The sequence below is a fragment of the Amphibalanus amphitrite genome, unplaced genomic scaffold, assembly GCF_019059575.1.
Source record: "Amphibalanus amphitrite isolate SeventyFive unplaced genomic scaffold, NRLGWU_Aamphi_draft 000320F_arrow, whole genome shotgun sequence".
Classification (NCBI taxonomy): Eukaryota; Metazoa; Arthropoda; class Thecostraca; order Balanomorpha; family Balanidae; genus Amphibalanus; species Amphibalanus amphitrite.
In genome coordinates this window covers 277,570-294,187 of record NW_024881815.1, presented here as the reverse complement: position 1 = coordinate 294,187, position 16,618 = coordinate 277,570, and the positions used below count along the sequence as shown (strand labels likewise).

The 16,618-nt window shown below is 49.1% G+C and overlaps 2 protein-coding genes and 1 long non-coding RNA gene across 9 annotated transcripts; 1 reads left to right on the top strand and 2 right to left on the bottom strand.

Annotated features, from left to right (window-relative positions):
• Positions 1-367: 367 nt before the first annotated feature.
• On the top strand, positions 368-11,078 carry LOC122388387. The gene is made up of 3 exons (XR_006257782.1): positions 368-500; positions 10,226-10,311; positions 10,631-11,078. It is a non-coding gene; the product is annotated as an uncharacterized LOC122388387 (long non-coding RNA).
• LOC122388386 (eclosion hormone-like) lies at positions 3,111-5,989 on the bottom strand. Its single transcript, XM_043379425.1, has 2 exons — positions 5,908-5,989; positions 3,111-4,428 (listed from the first exon to the last, which is right to left on the bottom strand). Exons 1-2 carry the CDS (start codon positions 5,946-5,948, stop codon positions 4,194-4,196), a joined length of 276 nt encoding a protein of 91 aa, XP_043235360.1. The 5' UTR covers positions 5,949-5,989; the 3' UTR covers positions 3,111-4,193.
• Positions 11,079-11,831: 753 nt separating the features above from the next.
• On the bottom strand, positions 11,832-16,287 carry LOC122388384 (peptidyl-prolyl cis-trans isomerase NIMA-interacting 1-like). 7 transcript variants are annotated; one of them, XM_043379423.1, is made up of 5 exons: positions 16,236-16,287; positions 15,049-15,108; positions 14,506-14,706; positions 12,866-13,020; positions 11,832-12,651 (listed from the first exon to the last, which is right to left on the bottom strand). In XM_043379423.1, the coding sequence occupies exons 2-5, from the start codon at positions 15,101-15,103 to the stop codon at positions 12,586-12,588; spliced, it is 477 nt and encodes a 158-aa protein (XP_043235358.1). In that variant the 5' UTR covers positions 15,104-15,108; positions 16,236-16,287; the 3' UTR covers positions 11,832-12,585. The 7 variants fall into 7 exon arrangements, with proteins under 7 accessions (XP_043235358.1, XP_043235354.1, XP_043235355.1 ...); XM_043379419.1 differs by having other exon boundaries at positions 16,167-16,283; XM_043379420.1 differs by having other exon boundaries at positions 16,245-16,273.
• Positions 16,288-16,618: the final 331 nt, after the last annotated feature.

The following is a 16,618-nucleotide window of genomic DNA, read 5'->3' as shown; positions in this document are numbered from 1 at the left end:
AGACAGCAGCCGCCTGGAACCGGTAGACTGCCGCTTGACGTAAGTGCTTGGCGGCACAGCCTATCCACGCCGTAAGACGCCGGCCCCGGGCGGCATGGATGGAATGCAGTGCGGACCAGTCGTAAGTAACGTCAACGCAGTGCAGACCCCGATGACTTGAGTCCTGTTTCACGACACGACGCTGCCCACTGCTATCAGATATTGGTGCTTTGATTCCATCGAAAAGTAAACAAAATTACAAATTTGCTTTTGCTTCCATAGAAAGCGAACGCCAACGCCTTATAGTATCGTGCAGCGCTGGGCAGCGGTGCACCATGAAATAGGCCCAGCGCTGCCCGGCGCGGTGGCCCTGTTCGGTTTGGCGGCTGGCGCAGGCCGGGGAGTGATGTTGGGCGTGATACACCAAGCGTGAACAAGTGCAGCAGCGGAGGGGCGAATGTGGTCGCCTCTCGGTTGGCACCGATGTCCGATCGTGTGGCCCAACAAATGCGCTCGAGCCGGTGAGTTTTTGTTGCGATTTGAATATTTCTTGTGATATATGAAAAGAGTCCGTCTTACACACATACGAAGCCTGTTTGCTGAACAATCATGCTATATTTCATAATTCACACCAATAAGTTCAAACCACAGTGATGCATAGCAATGCCCAACGGACTGGGTCCACTGTACAGTCTGTCTTGAAAGTACCGCAGCATGGCAGGGTGGCGCTGGTGGGTCGGCGCAGCGGAGGGCGGTCAGGTTTGAGGGCCACTGGATCGCCTGACCCTGGGGGGGGGGGAGGAGGGAGGAGAGGGATGGGCGCGAGTGAGCGGGCTCTCGGTGCTGCCAGGGCGGCAGACAAGGCGCTGCTTTATGAATACTTATACAGAGACACCAGCTAAGCGTAGTAATTCTTTTCCTGGCATGAAAGTTTTGATAAATGAAAATTGATGCTTCCCTTTCGAGCCTCGCCAGACATTTACGTGTTACACATGTAATCCGGCCAGAGGGTAGCGGGTGCGGCCTCCGTCGTTTGGCTCAGATTAAGCAAAAAATTGTGTGCGTGGTTACGAGACACAGTGACTGGTAATTACTTTTAACATTCCCAGTATTGGCCGCTTTATAGCGTCTACTGATGGAAATGGTCCGTAGGAACCCGCCTTACAGCCGTTCGGCTCCTGATCGGCCATTTAAAATGATCAGGTCGGCCCTGATCATTTCACCTGCTGGGACCTGATATTTCCAATCACAAAATGCCTGGAAACGCGTGGATAATATGCGCTGACATGCATGGAATCGGCATCTTGGCCTGACATAGTATCGAGAAAGAGGTTACAGGTCAAAGGCCATTGGGTTCAGGGTCATAATTTTAGGGAAGATATAACATTGATCAATTCGAAGATATTGAAAGTTTTGTCGTGGTCGGTCGGTCGGTCGCTTTTTACGCGAGTTATTCGTGAAAAAGCCGTGAGGTACGCATCGGTTTGAACTCCTCCTGTAAGTGTGAAGGTTAAGATCTCGGGTCGATCGCTGATCTCTCGAGCATTATTCAGTGCCGGCGAGCATTATAACTTTTCCTGAGGCTAGGACACTATAACGTAACCTAAGTGACCCGACCTTGAAAGATCTGGGTCTGATTCATTCCGCCATCACAACTGTTAAGAAAAGATTTAAAATCACTTATCAGGTATGGGTGGAGGGATGTCGCAGCCCCGCCCCCCTCCAACGCAGCAGTGTGCAGAGAGCCTGCTTTGTTAAGTAATAAATCTAGCCAGCTACTTTGAAGCCGAAAATATAAAGAAAAGGGGTTCTGAGTCGCGACGGCGCTGTTCCGACTGCAACTCTAAATCTGACGTCGGCCTGCTGATCGGCTCCGACTCCGACTCTGACTCCGGACCAGTGCACTGCCATAAGATAAACGTATCACTTGCCGGTACGGGGATGGACGCAACTCTCCCGACTCTCGGACTGCTTTGGTAGCTAGACTCTGCAACATTCGTTGGAGTCTGCTAAAATTTTCTGCATCTTATGGAGGGGCAGGGAGAGAGAGAGAGAGAGAGAGAGAGAGAGAGAGAGAGAGAGAGAGAGAGAGAGAGAGAGAGAGGGAGAGAGAGAGAGAGAGAGAGAGAGAGAGAGAGAGAGAGAGAGAGAGAGAGAGAGAGAGAGAGAGAGAGAGAGAGAGAGAGAGAGAGAGAGAGAGAGAGAGAGAGAGAGAGAGAGAGAGAGAGAGAGAGACAGAGAGACAGAGAGACAGAGAGACAGGGAGACAGGGAGACAGGGAGACGGAGAGAGAGGGAGGGAGACGGAGAGAGAGGGAGGGAGAGAGACAGAGAGGGAGGGAGAGAGAGAGGGAGGAAGAGAGGAGTTTTGATAGATCGTTAAACGAATAAAATTCACACTATACAGTCCCGTATGATCTCAACTCTCATCCTGAGCTGAACAGTGAACAGTGAGCACTCAGGAACTGAAATTGATTAACCCTCGCCGGCACAGGCCATTTTGCGTCCTTCGACGGCACAAGGGGGGATTGGTACGACCCCCCCGTGTTTGGCCCCTGATTGAGCTGGAGCTTCGCAGAAAAAACGAGCGTGTTGCCCGTCACGAGAGGAAGCCGATGATACCCAATTTTAAGGTCCTGGGTCATCGGGTGACCTTCCAGGTCAGGTCAATGACCCGAAAACCGGGAAAATCGGGACCTGTTAGAAAGTCTTAAAGTGTGGCTGCTATGTGGTTTTCCGGGGTGCTGATCACGAATATCGTATTAGTTTTGATCAGAGATGATGTCTCTAAGCATTTAGACCAGGTCGGGTCAGGTCAGGTCAGGTCAACCGGTAGGGGTTGTGACGGGTATTCGTAATACGTGTCAACCGCCTCTGACAGCTTCGTAACATGTTACGAAGGCACCAAAACTACTTCGTAAATGTTCAAATGGTTGCTAAATTCGAATTCAGCTCCAAAAACTAGCCTAGAAACATGTAAAACTCGAAAAAGTGAACCGAGGTCACCCGAGGTCACCAAAGGTCAATGACCTGACCTGATCTTCAGGTGACCTTGACACCCACCCTAATGTATGTTATTCGAGAAAAACCTTAGGGGGGTGCATCAACCCCCCCTGTGCCGGCGAGGGTTAATATGCCGCTACCTGTTAATACCCATTATCTCAGTGACCTCCCGCATAAATCCGCATAATTCGTGTTTGGTATACAATTATCAAAGTGATCGTATCCTCTACCTGGAAGTAGGCGCTACGAACAATTGCTTGGCCATTCGATCGTAAAAAAGAAAATATTTGCCTGCAAGTTTTATGGATAGGAAACAAAGGAGTATAATGGGCTAGTTATTTTGTGATGTTTTTATGTAGCAGCCATTGGTGGTCTATAGTTTGAATGGTTCGTAACTTTTTTGGCATGATAGTGATTATACTTGTAACCAAGACTACTTTACTACTCCTTGTAATGAGATGGAAGAAAAGAAGACGAAAAACACCCAAGTGTAGGATTTGCTTTGGCTTCCTTTAGTTATGAGCAAAAGCCGCAAAAGGTTTCCATTCCATCTTACTTCCATTGGCTTTCGCTTTTCGTGTTTCAACCTCAACAAGGGTGGTGAGAATGGGATTTCTTTTTTATCTCGCATTAATAAATCCGAAACAAATTACCTTATCCTAAGTTACTGGATCAATCGATCAGCTTTTAACCCATAGTTCTGAGATTTTCACATTTATTCTGTTCCGTTCCATGATCGTAACTTATTGTTCAATATGTGTCATGTTCTGATAACAATGCAAGCAGTCGCGCTCATCCTTTAGATTGGCTACGTCTGTCTTTTCGTCGAGAATAAAACAGTTCCAAGGGTGAACCGGCAACCGGGGGATCGGCCGGGCCGGTCAAGTTCTCCACTCGTGCTCGCAGACGGCCCGTGCCCCCGGGCGACAGGCGCCGCAGCGGGGTGGAAAGAGTAAGGGAGAGCGGCACCCCACGCGACCTGCCCGGTCACTCTCTCCTGGCTCACTGCCGTCACGTGCTCTGGGGCTCTCAAACCACCGAGCTCCCGACCTTTAGTTCGCCGGGCCGCCGCAGCCCATGCTGCGGTACTTTCAAGACAGACTGTACACCGAGATCATATGCACGGTCTGGCAGCTAGTGACAAAGGCAGCTGATGAGAAGTCCCAGGCACTGGCTGACGCCCGTGACGAGATCGTGAACATGCCGCGGTTCCTACAGGAGTGTTGACGCTCCGGGGACCGCCGGCTGGCCGTCCAGACCGTAGTACTCGTATTTGCCACCGGAGGACGCGTCCTGAACAGCAAGCGGTGCCGAGCGGCGCTTCATGAAGCGCGAGACCATGGACGGGTTTACGCAGTCGGGGCCCTCGTTTCCGGCCAGACAGGCGTCCGCACAGGCGGTGCCCTGGAAGAACCGGCCGTACATGCTCTTGCACTGGCCGCAGTTTCTGCGGAGAGAATTAAAGGAAAACGATATCAGTTGTTGACACGCTCAATTAAGAACTTCCTTAACCCGCGCCCCGTAGGGGGGGGGGGGCCGAAACGGCCCCCCTCTGTCCTTTTCGGTCGATATCTCCTAAACGGCTGGAGATATCGCCACCAAACTTTCAGGACCCCTCCGGGCATCAATTTTACACATTGTGACCAAAAATTTTTCCAGAGGCTATGATAGGTTGGCCACAAATGACGTCAGAGTGACGTCATGTTCTGTCATTTTCGACCGAAAAAAGACCTTCGCGAGAAGACCTGTCAGGACTACAGCTTTGAAGATACAGAAAAATGATGAAGACATAAAAGGTGTAGAATTGACAGGGCTACAAAACTGCTATCTCGAATTTTTGAAATTTTTGAGTTTAGACCCCCAAAAATCAAAAAAGCATTTTTTTGGATATATTCGCCAAAAAATCCAAAAAGTTTTTTGAGTTTCGAAAAAACCGGAATATATGTGATAGTGCCTACCGTCTTCTATCTACATACCAAATTTCAGATCGATACCTCGTTTTTTGGCCAAGTTATAGCGAAAAAACTGTTCAAAAATGATGACGTCAAATTTTCAAACTCAATTTTTGGCAATTCTAGAACTCGTAGAGCAAAACGAAGACCACCATTAGACTCCCCGTGACGAGCTGCATCGAATCGATACCCATTTTATGCAAAATATCAACTTTGAAATTTGACCTAATTTGACCTGACCTTGACCTGACCTTCACCAAAACGTGACCTAGGCTGGCCCCAAAGGCTGCCTAACCCACATAATCGCATTTGTCATGTAAAATGGACCATAAAACATGTATCACACGACACATTCATATTGTGACCCCCGGTGACCTGACCTCGCTGTGACCTGACCTGGTATCAGTGACCTCAGATAGCAAATTATGTGTTTGACGAACAATGTACCATCGATGGTTTTCAATAAATTACCAATTTACTCGCTTTCACAGCACATTTCTTGAATTGCCTGTGAACGGTGAAAATCTGACCTTTGACCTGACCTGTGATGTCATCGGTTTGACCTAGGTCAATGAAATTTGGTCACAAGGTAGTTCCCGGGTGGGGCTATCGAACGCCGTTTGAATTTTGAAAATCGGCCGGTAACTTTCCGAGATCTTAGGGGGGGGGGCCGAAACGGCCCCTCCCCTACGGGTGGTAGGGTCCGCCGATAGCCCTACGGGGCGCGGGTTAATCCTTGGTATCTATCTGCGGAGACTACTGGGAATGTTGCTGCTGAGTACACATCTAATGTAATTAAGTGCGTTTAACCCTGCTTTTGTCAGACCTTATCTAACATAAAAAAACTGAGAAAATCAGATGCCAGTAAAAGCAAGATATTCGAGCCTCATCGTCCAAATTTGTGCAGCTGTTATTTAATTGTTCGAATGTCGCATGAATTCATTTCAAGTCACCCAGATCCAAACATGTCTTACCTGACGCAGGAGCCTATATCGGCGTGGGTCGGTCGGGTCATCAGGAGACAGACGAGAACGGAGCAGAGCAGCACGAGGGTGGACGACTGTGGACGGAGGTGGACAGCACGGTCAGACGAGAGTGGAACACAGCTGTAACAGAGTGGACCACTGTGGACGGAGGTGGACAGCACTGTCAGACGAGGGTGGATGACTGTGGACGGAGGTGGACGGGGTAGTCAGACGAGAGTGGGACACAGCTGTAACAGAGTGGACGACTGTGGACGGAGGTGGACGTACGGTCAGACGAGAGTGGAACACAGCTGTAACAGAGTGGACCACTGTGGACGGAGGTGGACAGCACTGTCAGACGAGGGTGGATGACTGTGGACGGAGGTGGACGGGGTAGTCAGACGAGAGTGGGACACAGCTGTAACAGAGTGGACGACTGTGGACGGAGGTGGACGTACGGTCAGACGAGAGTGGAACACAGCTGTAACAGAGTGGACCACTGTGGACGGAGGTGGACAGCACTGTCAGACGAGGGTGGATGACTGTGGACGGAGGTGGACGGGGTAGTCAGACGAGAGTGGAACACAGCTGTAACACAGTGGACGACTGTGGACGGAGGTGGACGGGGTAAAATGGTTACCAGGGGTAGCAGCAGAGCGTCCGACAGAACTATAGAAGAGCTCCACAACCCATAGTTTTCAGAAAATCATTTATACGCTTAGCATGAGTTTCCGCTATAGGCTTTAGTCTTTACGCCTTACTTTTGTGTACCAAAAAATCACTTAGGAACAATGAACAATGAAACAAAAAATAAAGAACACATTATCATAGGCATAAGAATTGTCCTTTTCGTTAACCACCAGATTCTGGGTAAAACGGCAAACGTGTTGCGGGTAGGTATACCTTGCTCATGTTGTTGGTATCTGTGCTCGGTGGTGGAGCAGCCCAGCCGCAGCGGATGTGACGACACAGATGAGGTGCACGGCGCTCCCGGGGCCGCTCTCAGCTGCTGTGCACGTGTCGACAGCGACGGAGCACACCTTATATGGAACGTCGGCGGCGACGCCGCGCAGACGTCATGTCTTTGGGAGAAGTTTTCCCACTCATGGCTCAATGAGAGCGAACATCGTAGGCATGTGGAGAATGGAGATGATGTACATATTGCACAAACGATATTTGCCAACGCAAAGATATGAGATTGATAAAAAAATCAGCAATGAGCGAGCATGCTTTTCGTCAGGTGAATGGATTACAATCTTGGGTGGCGATACGATTTCATTCCGATCTCGATCGGAAAATGCTGTCAATGCCGGCCATAAAAATATCGGCAAAATCGGTAAGTTTTGGCAAAGCACCCTGGGACCGACCGCACTATCAAGCCCATTAACCCACGAGTCGCTGGGGGGGGGGGGGGGGGGAGGGGGCATAAAGTTGCCCCCCCCTCCTTTACGTTTTGTAGAATATCTCCGAAACCTGATAAGCTATGAACGTGTAACTTGGCATAGCTTCAAATGAATACCTAGGCAATGTTTGAGAAAAGTTTGGTGGTTGTAGTGTAGCGCTTAAAATGACGTCAAACTGACGTCATAAAGTTTTGTCGTTTTCCGATATGGACCGTTTCTGATGTCGCTGAGCATGACACTCAACTGTAAATGAACTAGACAGCACCTGCTGTCATCCTAAAACATCTAAGTAGACTTCCAACTAGTTACTGACCAATAATCGGTCCTTTATATTCGGTCTCATACATCGGATATATCGTGAGGAAACTGAGAGTCGCAAATCTATACTTTGACTTTTGACGTCACTGTGACGTCATTTCAAATGGAATCGACACCAAATTTGGACACAACCTCAGCTAGGTATTCAGGAAAAAGTGTGCAAAGTTTCGCTTCTCTAGCTCTTCGCGTTGCGACGATATCGCTGCAGAAGTAAAGGGGGCAACAAGTAAAGGGGGCAACTATATGCCCCCCCCCCCCCCAGCGGCCGACGGGTGGCGCGGAGGCCCAGCGGCCGCCGGGTTAACTTAAACATAATATACAGGCAATCCACATAATAGCTTTTAATCATCAAGGCATTTTCTCGCGCCCTGCAGTACCTACTTTCATTTCGAATCATTCTGGTAAGTACATCGATCATTTTACATGCGAAGATTCAAACCATAAAAATACCGCATTTCCCTGTGGAAGAGTGTGCCTTCATAGCAGGAAAGAAATGCAATTACAGCCTAACAGTCGAACTAGCTCAATGAAATTAGGACAGATCGAAGTGACAAATTCAACCGAGCTGACCACCGACTGCTTTCCAAATGGCTTTCTAAAATCTAATCGCCAGACGACTTACGCCCAAGAAATTGGATAAGTGTATAGAGTATCGTCGTTTTGAAGACCGACTTGGCCAATATTCATTTTGTAAAGCCTAAAGGAGTAATTACAAAAGTCGTACAAACGAGGCCGCCGAGGGACACCGTATTAGGATTCCTATAGGAAGAATAGGTACAAAAATGTACCATTCCTCCTATCATAATGCATTATAATAAGAAAGAAGAAATTTATCTGCAAGACGGTTATGAATAGGAATCATCGCCTCGAAGTATGTAGGTATTTCCAAGTTACTGGTTTGAAACGTTCTTTTACACTCCTACGCTGAAATAAAAGCGGGGCCAATGACTGACTGACCTGAGAGTGGTAGGCCTTTTCCTTTTTCTAAGGTTTGACACAGGTGCGATATATCATGGACAGTTTTCACAAATTTCGGTCTAATCTGGTAAGTTCCAAGAATATAACTTGACAGCACTGGTTGACGTTCAAATGTATTAAACTGCAATTCAATCAAACAGCTTTTATGCATTTCAGTTAGGCAGCCCTTGGCGTCCTCAATAATCGGCCCGAGCTCAACGTCTTGCTCAAGTCAACGTCCTGACTTCCTCGGATACGCTATTGCCAACACAATATTACACATGTTGGCCGGAATGACCGAGTCACAGATGCCTTGAAATAGGGAATTGCGACAGGTTGAGCCCACAGGTCATGCTAGGTTACCTTGCCTACAAAAAGTTACCGCACTTACACGGACCAAGTCAACTATTCAACGACTGAAGACAGTGAAGAGCCGCAGGCTGCACAAAACACAATTCATATTTCTTTGGCATTTTTCTTTGGTAATCATCATCATCTTCGGCAGTCAATTTCATATCCTTCCACTAAGAATTGCGTGCGAAAATTTAAGCTAGTTATCGCTGAAATTAAATCACTCGTCGTGATTTAATGAGTAAAACATAGATTGCAGTAACGAACACTGGTCTTCATTGAAGTGTCATGAGCACTGAGCATGAACCGAACACGGCGTCTGCGCGGCGTCACCGCCGACGTTCCATATAAGGTGTGCTCCGTCGCTGTCGACACGTGCACAGCAGCTGAGAGCGGCCCCGTGAGCGCCGTGCACCTCATCTGTGTTCGTTACCTCCGCTGAGGCTGGGCTGCTCCACCACCGAGCACAGATACACATCAACATGAGCCAGGTATATACCAATACCTAACCATCAATGGGTAAAATCAATACCATCGTTATAATTAAAAGACCTGGTAAAATAAGGTAAAACGATGCTCTTACATATATATGCGCTTTATAAGAGAGGACTTTGGGAAAGACGTATCTACTTAAGCAAATTTGAGCTCCATGATTAAAGTAATGGGTGAGGTGTTCCACTCTCGTCTGTCTGCTGCTGACCGTGCTGTCCACCTCTGTCCACAGTCGTCCGCTATGTTACAGCTGTGTTCCACTCTCGTCTAACCGTGCCGTCCACCTCTGTCCACAGTGGCCCACTCTGTTACAGCTGTGTTCTACTCTCGTCTGACCACCCCGTCCACCTCCGTCCACAGTGGCCCACTCTGTTACAGCTGTGTTCTACTCTCGTCTAACCGTGCTGTCCACCTCCGTCCACAGTGGCCCACTCTATTACACTGTGTTCTACTCTCGTCTGACCATGCTGTCCACCTCCGTCCACAGTCGTCCACTCTGTTACAGCTGTGTCCCACTCTAGTCTGACCACCCCGTCCACCTCTGTCCACAGTCGTCCACTCTATTACACTGTGTTCCACTCTAGTTTGACCGCCCCGTCCACCTCCGTCCACAGTCGTCCACCCTCGTCTGACTGCCCCGTCCACCTCTGTCCACAGTCGTCCACCCTCGTCTGACTGCCCCGTCCACCTCTGTCCACAGTCGTCCACTCTATTACACTGTGTCCCACTCTCGTCTGACCGTGCTGTCCACCTCTGTCCACAGTCGTCCACCCTCGTCTGACTGCCCCGTCCACCTCTGTCCACAGTCGTCCACTCTCGTGCTGCTCTGCTCCGTCCTCGTCTGTCTATTGTTGACCAGGCCGGCTGACGCAAACATAGGCTCCTGTGTAAGGTGAGTTTTTAGATTGAAGTCAGAGATACTTGTATTCGATGACCGATTATTAGGCAATAACTACGCAATCTCGATATCTGAATGCTTTACACGGTGACGTCCTTTCGACCTAACTACAAGGCAAGGGATCTATTTTAGGGATGACGATTTAGCCCCGAGAAAATGGTATACCTACATCAAGGAAAGGAATGGTTGCGTCCTTCGGATTAAACAAATCTATTTGCTTAAAATAAAAATCTAGACTCCTTGTCCTGGAAGGTACACTATTGTTCAGTGTCATGCATTTCTCAACGATTGAAAGTCATTCCTTTTGTTACAGAAACTGCGGCCAGTGCAAGAGCATGTACGGCCGGTTCTTCCAGGGCACCGCCTGTGCGGACGCCTGTCTGGCCGGGAACGAGAGCCCCGACTGCGTCAATCCGTCCATGGTCTCACGGTTCATGAAGCGCCGCTGGTCGCCGGCCGCCGCGTCGGAGGTGCCCCTCAGCGGCAAATACGAGTACTACAATGTCGACGGCCAGCCGGTAGAGGTGCCACTGCCGAGTGGGCCCGCTCTATTCAAAATGCTTTCAGCCGGGGGAACGGAAGCAAGAAAGTGATTTAACCGCCATATTAGTCCATAAGCCATAAACAGCCCGCCAGAAACGTTCTCTTAGTCTCCACGAGGTACTAGTTCTCAGCCAATGAAACTATCGTGAGATGTATTCGCAATTTGAAATAAAAATTAAAACCGCACCGTAAGTCGCCCGCATTTGTCATGCTCAAACAACTCCTTGAGTAACTGTCGATTGGAGATAGGCAGGTCTGTGATCGATTCTAGGACTTCGCCCCGCAGTGACCTCAAAAATCACACGTACCGCTCCATTTTTGTCCGCCAGCTACCGAACGGGGCCATGCTCCGCTGCCACAAGCCACCTGTTTCAATGACTGATCGGTAACCGTCACCGAGGAATGCTCATACACACACAATGCGGGTAAAAATGGCTGCATGTGACGGGGTGACCAAGGGCTGAGGGTGTCCTGAATCTGCGCTACAGGTCACCAACAAATGAACGTGAAAGGCTTATCGACCACAAGGCGTCGCTTAGACACATCTCAAGAATTTGTCATTGGCATGGGGTGTCTGACGTGATGTCACGGAAAACAACCCAAAAAAATATAGTTTCTTTCCATCGATACCACAATTACCTCACCCTTGTGACTATCAGCGACCTTTGCCGCTGTGGTCACATTCAAAGCCCGTGCATTTTCGCGAGGCTGTGGACTGTGTTCAATAGCGAGATAGCCTGCGCAGTGCGCAATGTGCTCATTGTACAGATTCGTGTGCTTCATCAGCACGTAATTTTCGATGGGAGGGAACGATGCGGTGAGCACTGTCTTTCGTCATCCGATTGCAGTTCATTGCTGACATCTTGTCACAGGCCCCCCGGGCCACCCTCATTAACTTCCAGATCAAGGCCAGCTAAGGGTATTACCGGCGTAATAACTACATATTTCATCCCCATATTTCAGAGCGCGCGCCATTTCTAACACATTTATTGTCAAACAACAATATGTTGTCCAAGGGCAGGCTAGCCAAACATTGCAAGTTCATGAAAGCGGCGACAGTAAAGTGAAATTCCAGTAACAATTATTAGCTCGTCAATGCAAATGCCACCGGCTCAATCACACGACACTGTAGCAAGGTCGATACTCGGAAACACCAACAAATGATTCGACGTGCAACCGTCCGAAAATCGCCAGTCGACGCCTGGCTCAGGTATGGGACAGCCGGGAGGGCGGGAGAGGGGCAGGTTCGCCGTATCTTGGAGCAAGACAACTCGATGGCAGCGGAACAAAAGGCCAGCGCATCACTTTCCAAGCATGATTCCCATACGACTTCCCAGCGTTGAACTGATTGTAAGTGCGTTCCCATCCAGCAGCTTATACACAGCCCAGGCAAACGAGCCGACGGCTCGACGGCCGGTGCTGCCGGGACACATAAGCTATCGGGAGTAGAGCGGGGAACGGGGCTCTACAGCACGGCGGTCGTCCGGAACCATCCCAACTCAGAGGGACCCGCTGGCAAGGGTCCGCGGCTACGGCTCACAACACTGCCTCCATCCGCGAGCGGGAGTCGTCCACGGGGAGGGACACGACACCGGTCCTACTGCATTCCCCGGCCGGGAGGGTCGGCTGGGAGGTGCTCACGTCGCTCCGGGAGGGTCCATGTAGCGGAATGTGCCGGCGCTGCGCCGACGGCTGATGGCCGGCTCTGCGGGACGGGCTCGGAGCTCAGGCCAGCCGCTTGATGATGTGGACGCCGGAGTCGGTCCAGACGGGCTCACTCATCTCTCCGACCTGCGGGCGACACAGAACGTCAGCGACTACTACCGACTGGGACAAGATAAGGAATCCAAAGCAGTATAGCTTCTTCAAAGAAAAACTGATGAAATGTACAAAAAAAAAAAAAATCGACAGCGATGCTGAATAAGCTAGGACTGAGGATTTATTCTAGCAGATAAAAGCCGGAAATGATACAAAATCGCACCCCGCCGCGATCGCCCGTAGTCACCTGCAGCGCGAAGGCGGCGTCCTCGAAGGGTTTTTGCATGGCGCCGCGTCCGAAAGGCCCAAGATCACCGCCGCGCTTGGCCGAGCTGCAGTCGGAGCACTGAGAGGCCAGGTTCTCGAACGTGTCCTCGCCGGAGACGATCCGGTCCCGGTACCCTGCCGGACCGGAACACACCAGTAAGAACCGGAAAACACAGGTCAGAGCCGGAAAACAAAGTCAGAGCCGGAAAACAAAGGTCGGAACCGTAAAACAGCAGTCGGAACCGGAAAACGCAGGTCAGAGCCAGAAAACAAAGGTCAGAGCCGGACAACACAGGTCAGGAGTGGAGAACAACGTCAGAGCCGGAAAGCACAGATTAAAGCAGGAGAACACTAATCAGAACCAGAAACTGCCGATCAAAGCCGGACAACGATCAGAGCCGAAAACACTGATCAGAACCGGAAAATAAAGGCCAGAAGCGGCAAGCACCGGTTAGATCAGAATCATGGTAGACTATGGAATACATGGATAGCAAATCAGCCACATTTTAACAGCGCACTGCAGCGGGTCTGAGCCGAACACGAACTGCAGGGGGGGGGGGGGTTGAAAACAACCCCCCCTGAGATCTCGAAAACGGCGCAACGTAGCGACAAACGGTAAACGGCGTTAGATAGGTGGAGATGTTATATAGAGGAAATACTAGGTCATTTTTGTCTCAGGTCAAAAACGAGGTCACCAGAGGTCACCGAAGACAAAATGTTACGATTTTCACAACAGGAATTTCGCGGTAGTTTTTATTGAATAAATTGTCGTGCACACAAGACAGAGGATCGATTCGAACGCCATCGTTCTTAGCTCGTCAAGGCGCATCGAATGATATATAATATGACCTCGAAAGGTCAAGTTGAAAATTTGACCTCAGGTCAAGGTCATGACCTGACCGAAATAGGTCATGTTGCATATCATTCGATCCGCATTGACGAGAAAAACACGATAAACGTCGAACGGAGTCTCTATCTCTATTCAATCTCAAGTTATTGAAGAAAAACCGCTGGTGACCTCAGGTGACCTAAGATGACCTGGAGATCACCTTCCAAAGGTCATAAGTGATATGTTTCGGTGAAATCACCAACAGGGACCTGTAATACTATGATCCTGAGCGTATTGAAGTCATAGGATGGCATTCAGAGTAAGTTGAAATTTCTCCCATTGACTTATAATGGGCCGGTCGCAAAAATGACCTGACCTTAGGTCATCGATATAAAAATTCCGAGATATACAAGTTGTAGCTCGTGATGACTTTACTATTTCCTGTGGGTTTCAAGATCATATCTCAACAACTGTGGGCTTGGTGGGATTGCAAACTTCGAAATTTACGTTTCGAGGTAGGGTCACTTGACCTGACCTGGTGACCTGGCCATAGGTCACCTGGGGTAAAAATTTTTACTCAAGGTGTGCAAAAGTTGGGAGAATAGGTAAGCAAAATTTTGCGGCGCTATGCGCCGCCGTTTTCTCGCGATTTGCGAAAAACCACAGGGGGGGGGGGCTGAAAACAACCCCCCTGCAGTGCGCGTGTTAATTGTACCAGGTGATACTTGAGAAAAGCATCCTTCACGTTCAGGATTATTTCCCACTTTGCGGAGAACTACCGGCGGACTTACCCTGCAGGATCTGCAGCGCCTCCTCCTTGGTGCGGGTGATGGGATCCTGGCGCCAGGAGGCCGGCCGGCGCGAGTCGCGGTGCTTCACCAGCAGGTGGGACGCCTGCACCTTGGCCGGACCGTCGCCGCCGCCGCGCGCTGGCTCGGTGGGCACCTCCCACTGACTGTCCTTGGTGTACAGGTTCAGGTAGTAGACCTGACCTGGGGTGGATACGCATAGCAGAGGGTCACCAGTCCACACAATATACATCCTACCAATAACAGCATCAACTGCCCATTGATAATGCATTGCATAGGTATCTAGTTACTGCACATCCAATTTCACCAATGACAACATGATTAAATATATTAAGGTAGGGATAGCAAACATTAGAAAATAAAGGACAACCTGTATCCATAGTTGTTAAAAAGTATGAAGCGAGCCTTCATTCTGATACAAAGCATTTAATGCTTCTTGATATTTGTCTAGTTTGGTAGAGGAGAGGATAGGTACCTACCTATATCTGCAATTCTACAATGATCTTATACTGTAAAAAGTCTCACCTGTAGACCTGCTGGTCTTCTTTTCCCATCCTTCAGGCAAGTTATCTCCAGCCATTTTTCCTGAAATGCATAATAAATGTTGAATCAAAGCCAGAAGGTATGGAGAGTCAGTTTTAAAAGTACTGCGCAACAGTGTGGTGGATCCATCAAGCCTGACAGAGGAAAAGTCTGCTATAATTTGAGTCACCGAACCAACTGAACTGGGGAATGGACGAGGATGCCAACTGCTTCAGTGACTCAAATTTAGCAGTCCTTCCATGGTCGGGCTTGATGGATCCCCCACAGTGTTGCTCAGTACTTTTAAGACTGACTCGACTGACTTTACAGTAAGCAGGATTGTAGGTAGGTACCAACATGTTCTTACCAAAATTTTAATTACTAGAATGTAGGCACATACTTATACTTATACTTATACTTATAAAATGCGGAATTTAGGAAGGCCTTTTGGCCTCTTGGATCCGGACGTGACGAGCTTTGTGTCAGTGTGTCACTGCATCAGTCGTTGGAATGTATGGTGTACTTGGCGTGAGCCCAGTGTTCGTCAAGCCTGGCCTTGAAGCTATTGACTGAGGGCGCATCGACGACAGCGGATGGCAGAGAGTTCCAGTCGTTCAGGACTCGTATGCTGAAGGCGTTCCGCCGCACTCTGGAGACAGCTCTTGGCTTGGACAGCTTCCACTCATGCCCTCGAGTTCTGGTGACTGGTCGTCGTCACCGCAGTGAAGAACTGAGATGGGTCAACATCCACTCCCCGTCGAAGCACCTGGTGAGATCATGTTGCCTCGTCGGCGCCGATAGTAGAGCGATGGCAAATTCAGGCTCCGGAGTCTCTCCTCGTATGGCAGGTGGCGGATGTAACACTGGAGATGGAGAATGTAGGCACACAAACTTCACCAGAATTACTCAAATTTGAGTACAGGCTTTGAAATGCGATGTCACGACCGACTTATACCAGAATTTAATGAAAATTAGTCATAGTTAGCCGGCTCAGCTCAAGCTTGAGCTAGAGAGTAGGCACGCCGTCGCCAGCCTTTGGGATCGGTCTGCGACTGACAGGAGGAAGACAGACATAGAATCATGGAGGGTGGGTTATCTTGGCTCTCTCATGATCTACCTACCTGTCCAAACAAAATTTACGAGAAAAACACAGCCAGCTACCACTCAGCTCTCCCAATTTGAACTCACACCTCTTGTACCAAACACAGCGTGAGCAGCGCGACGGCGCCTGTGTATACTGTGTATTCGTCCCACTCGCGCCAGAATTGACGCATGTAATTACAAAAGTCAACGGTGAAGTAGCTTTTTCTAGAGGTAAGGTAAATATCTAGGGAAATAAGGATATAGCTCTCTTATTTTGGCGACTTTCTTAAAATCATTTTTGAATGTTTTTGTATGATTGTATCTTTTAAAGTAACAAATACATTAAAGTATACATCAAATGCATTACCTTCGGTCAAATTTAAAGCTTGTGGTTGATAGAGAAGCATCTTTTTCATTCTTTGCTGAGTACTATTTCCAGCCTTTTCAGCATTCCCAAGGATTCCCTATGAGCTAAGACAATAGTTGCAGT

What these genes read in the sequence shown, in the direction of transcription:
- LOC122388386 (XM_043379425.1), bottom strand. Translation starts at nt 5,948, where the DNA reads ATGACCCGACCGACCCACGCCGATATAGGCTCCTGCGTCAG. An exon ending in GATATAGGCTCCTGCGTCAG is followed by an intron (nt 4,429 to 5,907) that starts GTAAGACATGTT and finishes TTCTCTCCGCAG; the next exon opens with AAACTGCGGCCAGTGCAAGA.
- LOC122388384 (XM_043379418.1), bottom strand. An exon ending in GAAGACCAGCAGGTCTACAG is followed by an intron (nt 14,707 to 15,048) that starts GTGAGACTTTTT and finishes TATCCACCCCAG; the next exon opens with GTCAGGTCTACTACCTGAAC. An exon ending in ACGCCGCCTTCGCGCTGCAG is followed by an intron (nt 12,652 to 12,865) that starts GTGACTACGGGC and finishes TGTCGCCCGCAG; the next exon opens with GTCGGAGAGATGAGTGAGCC.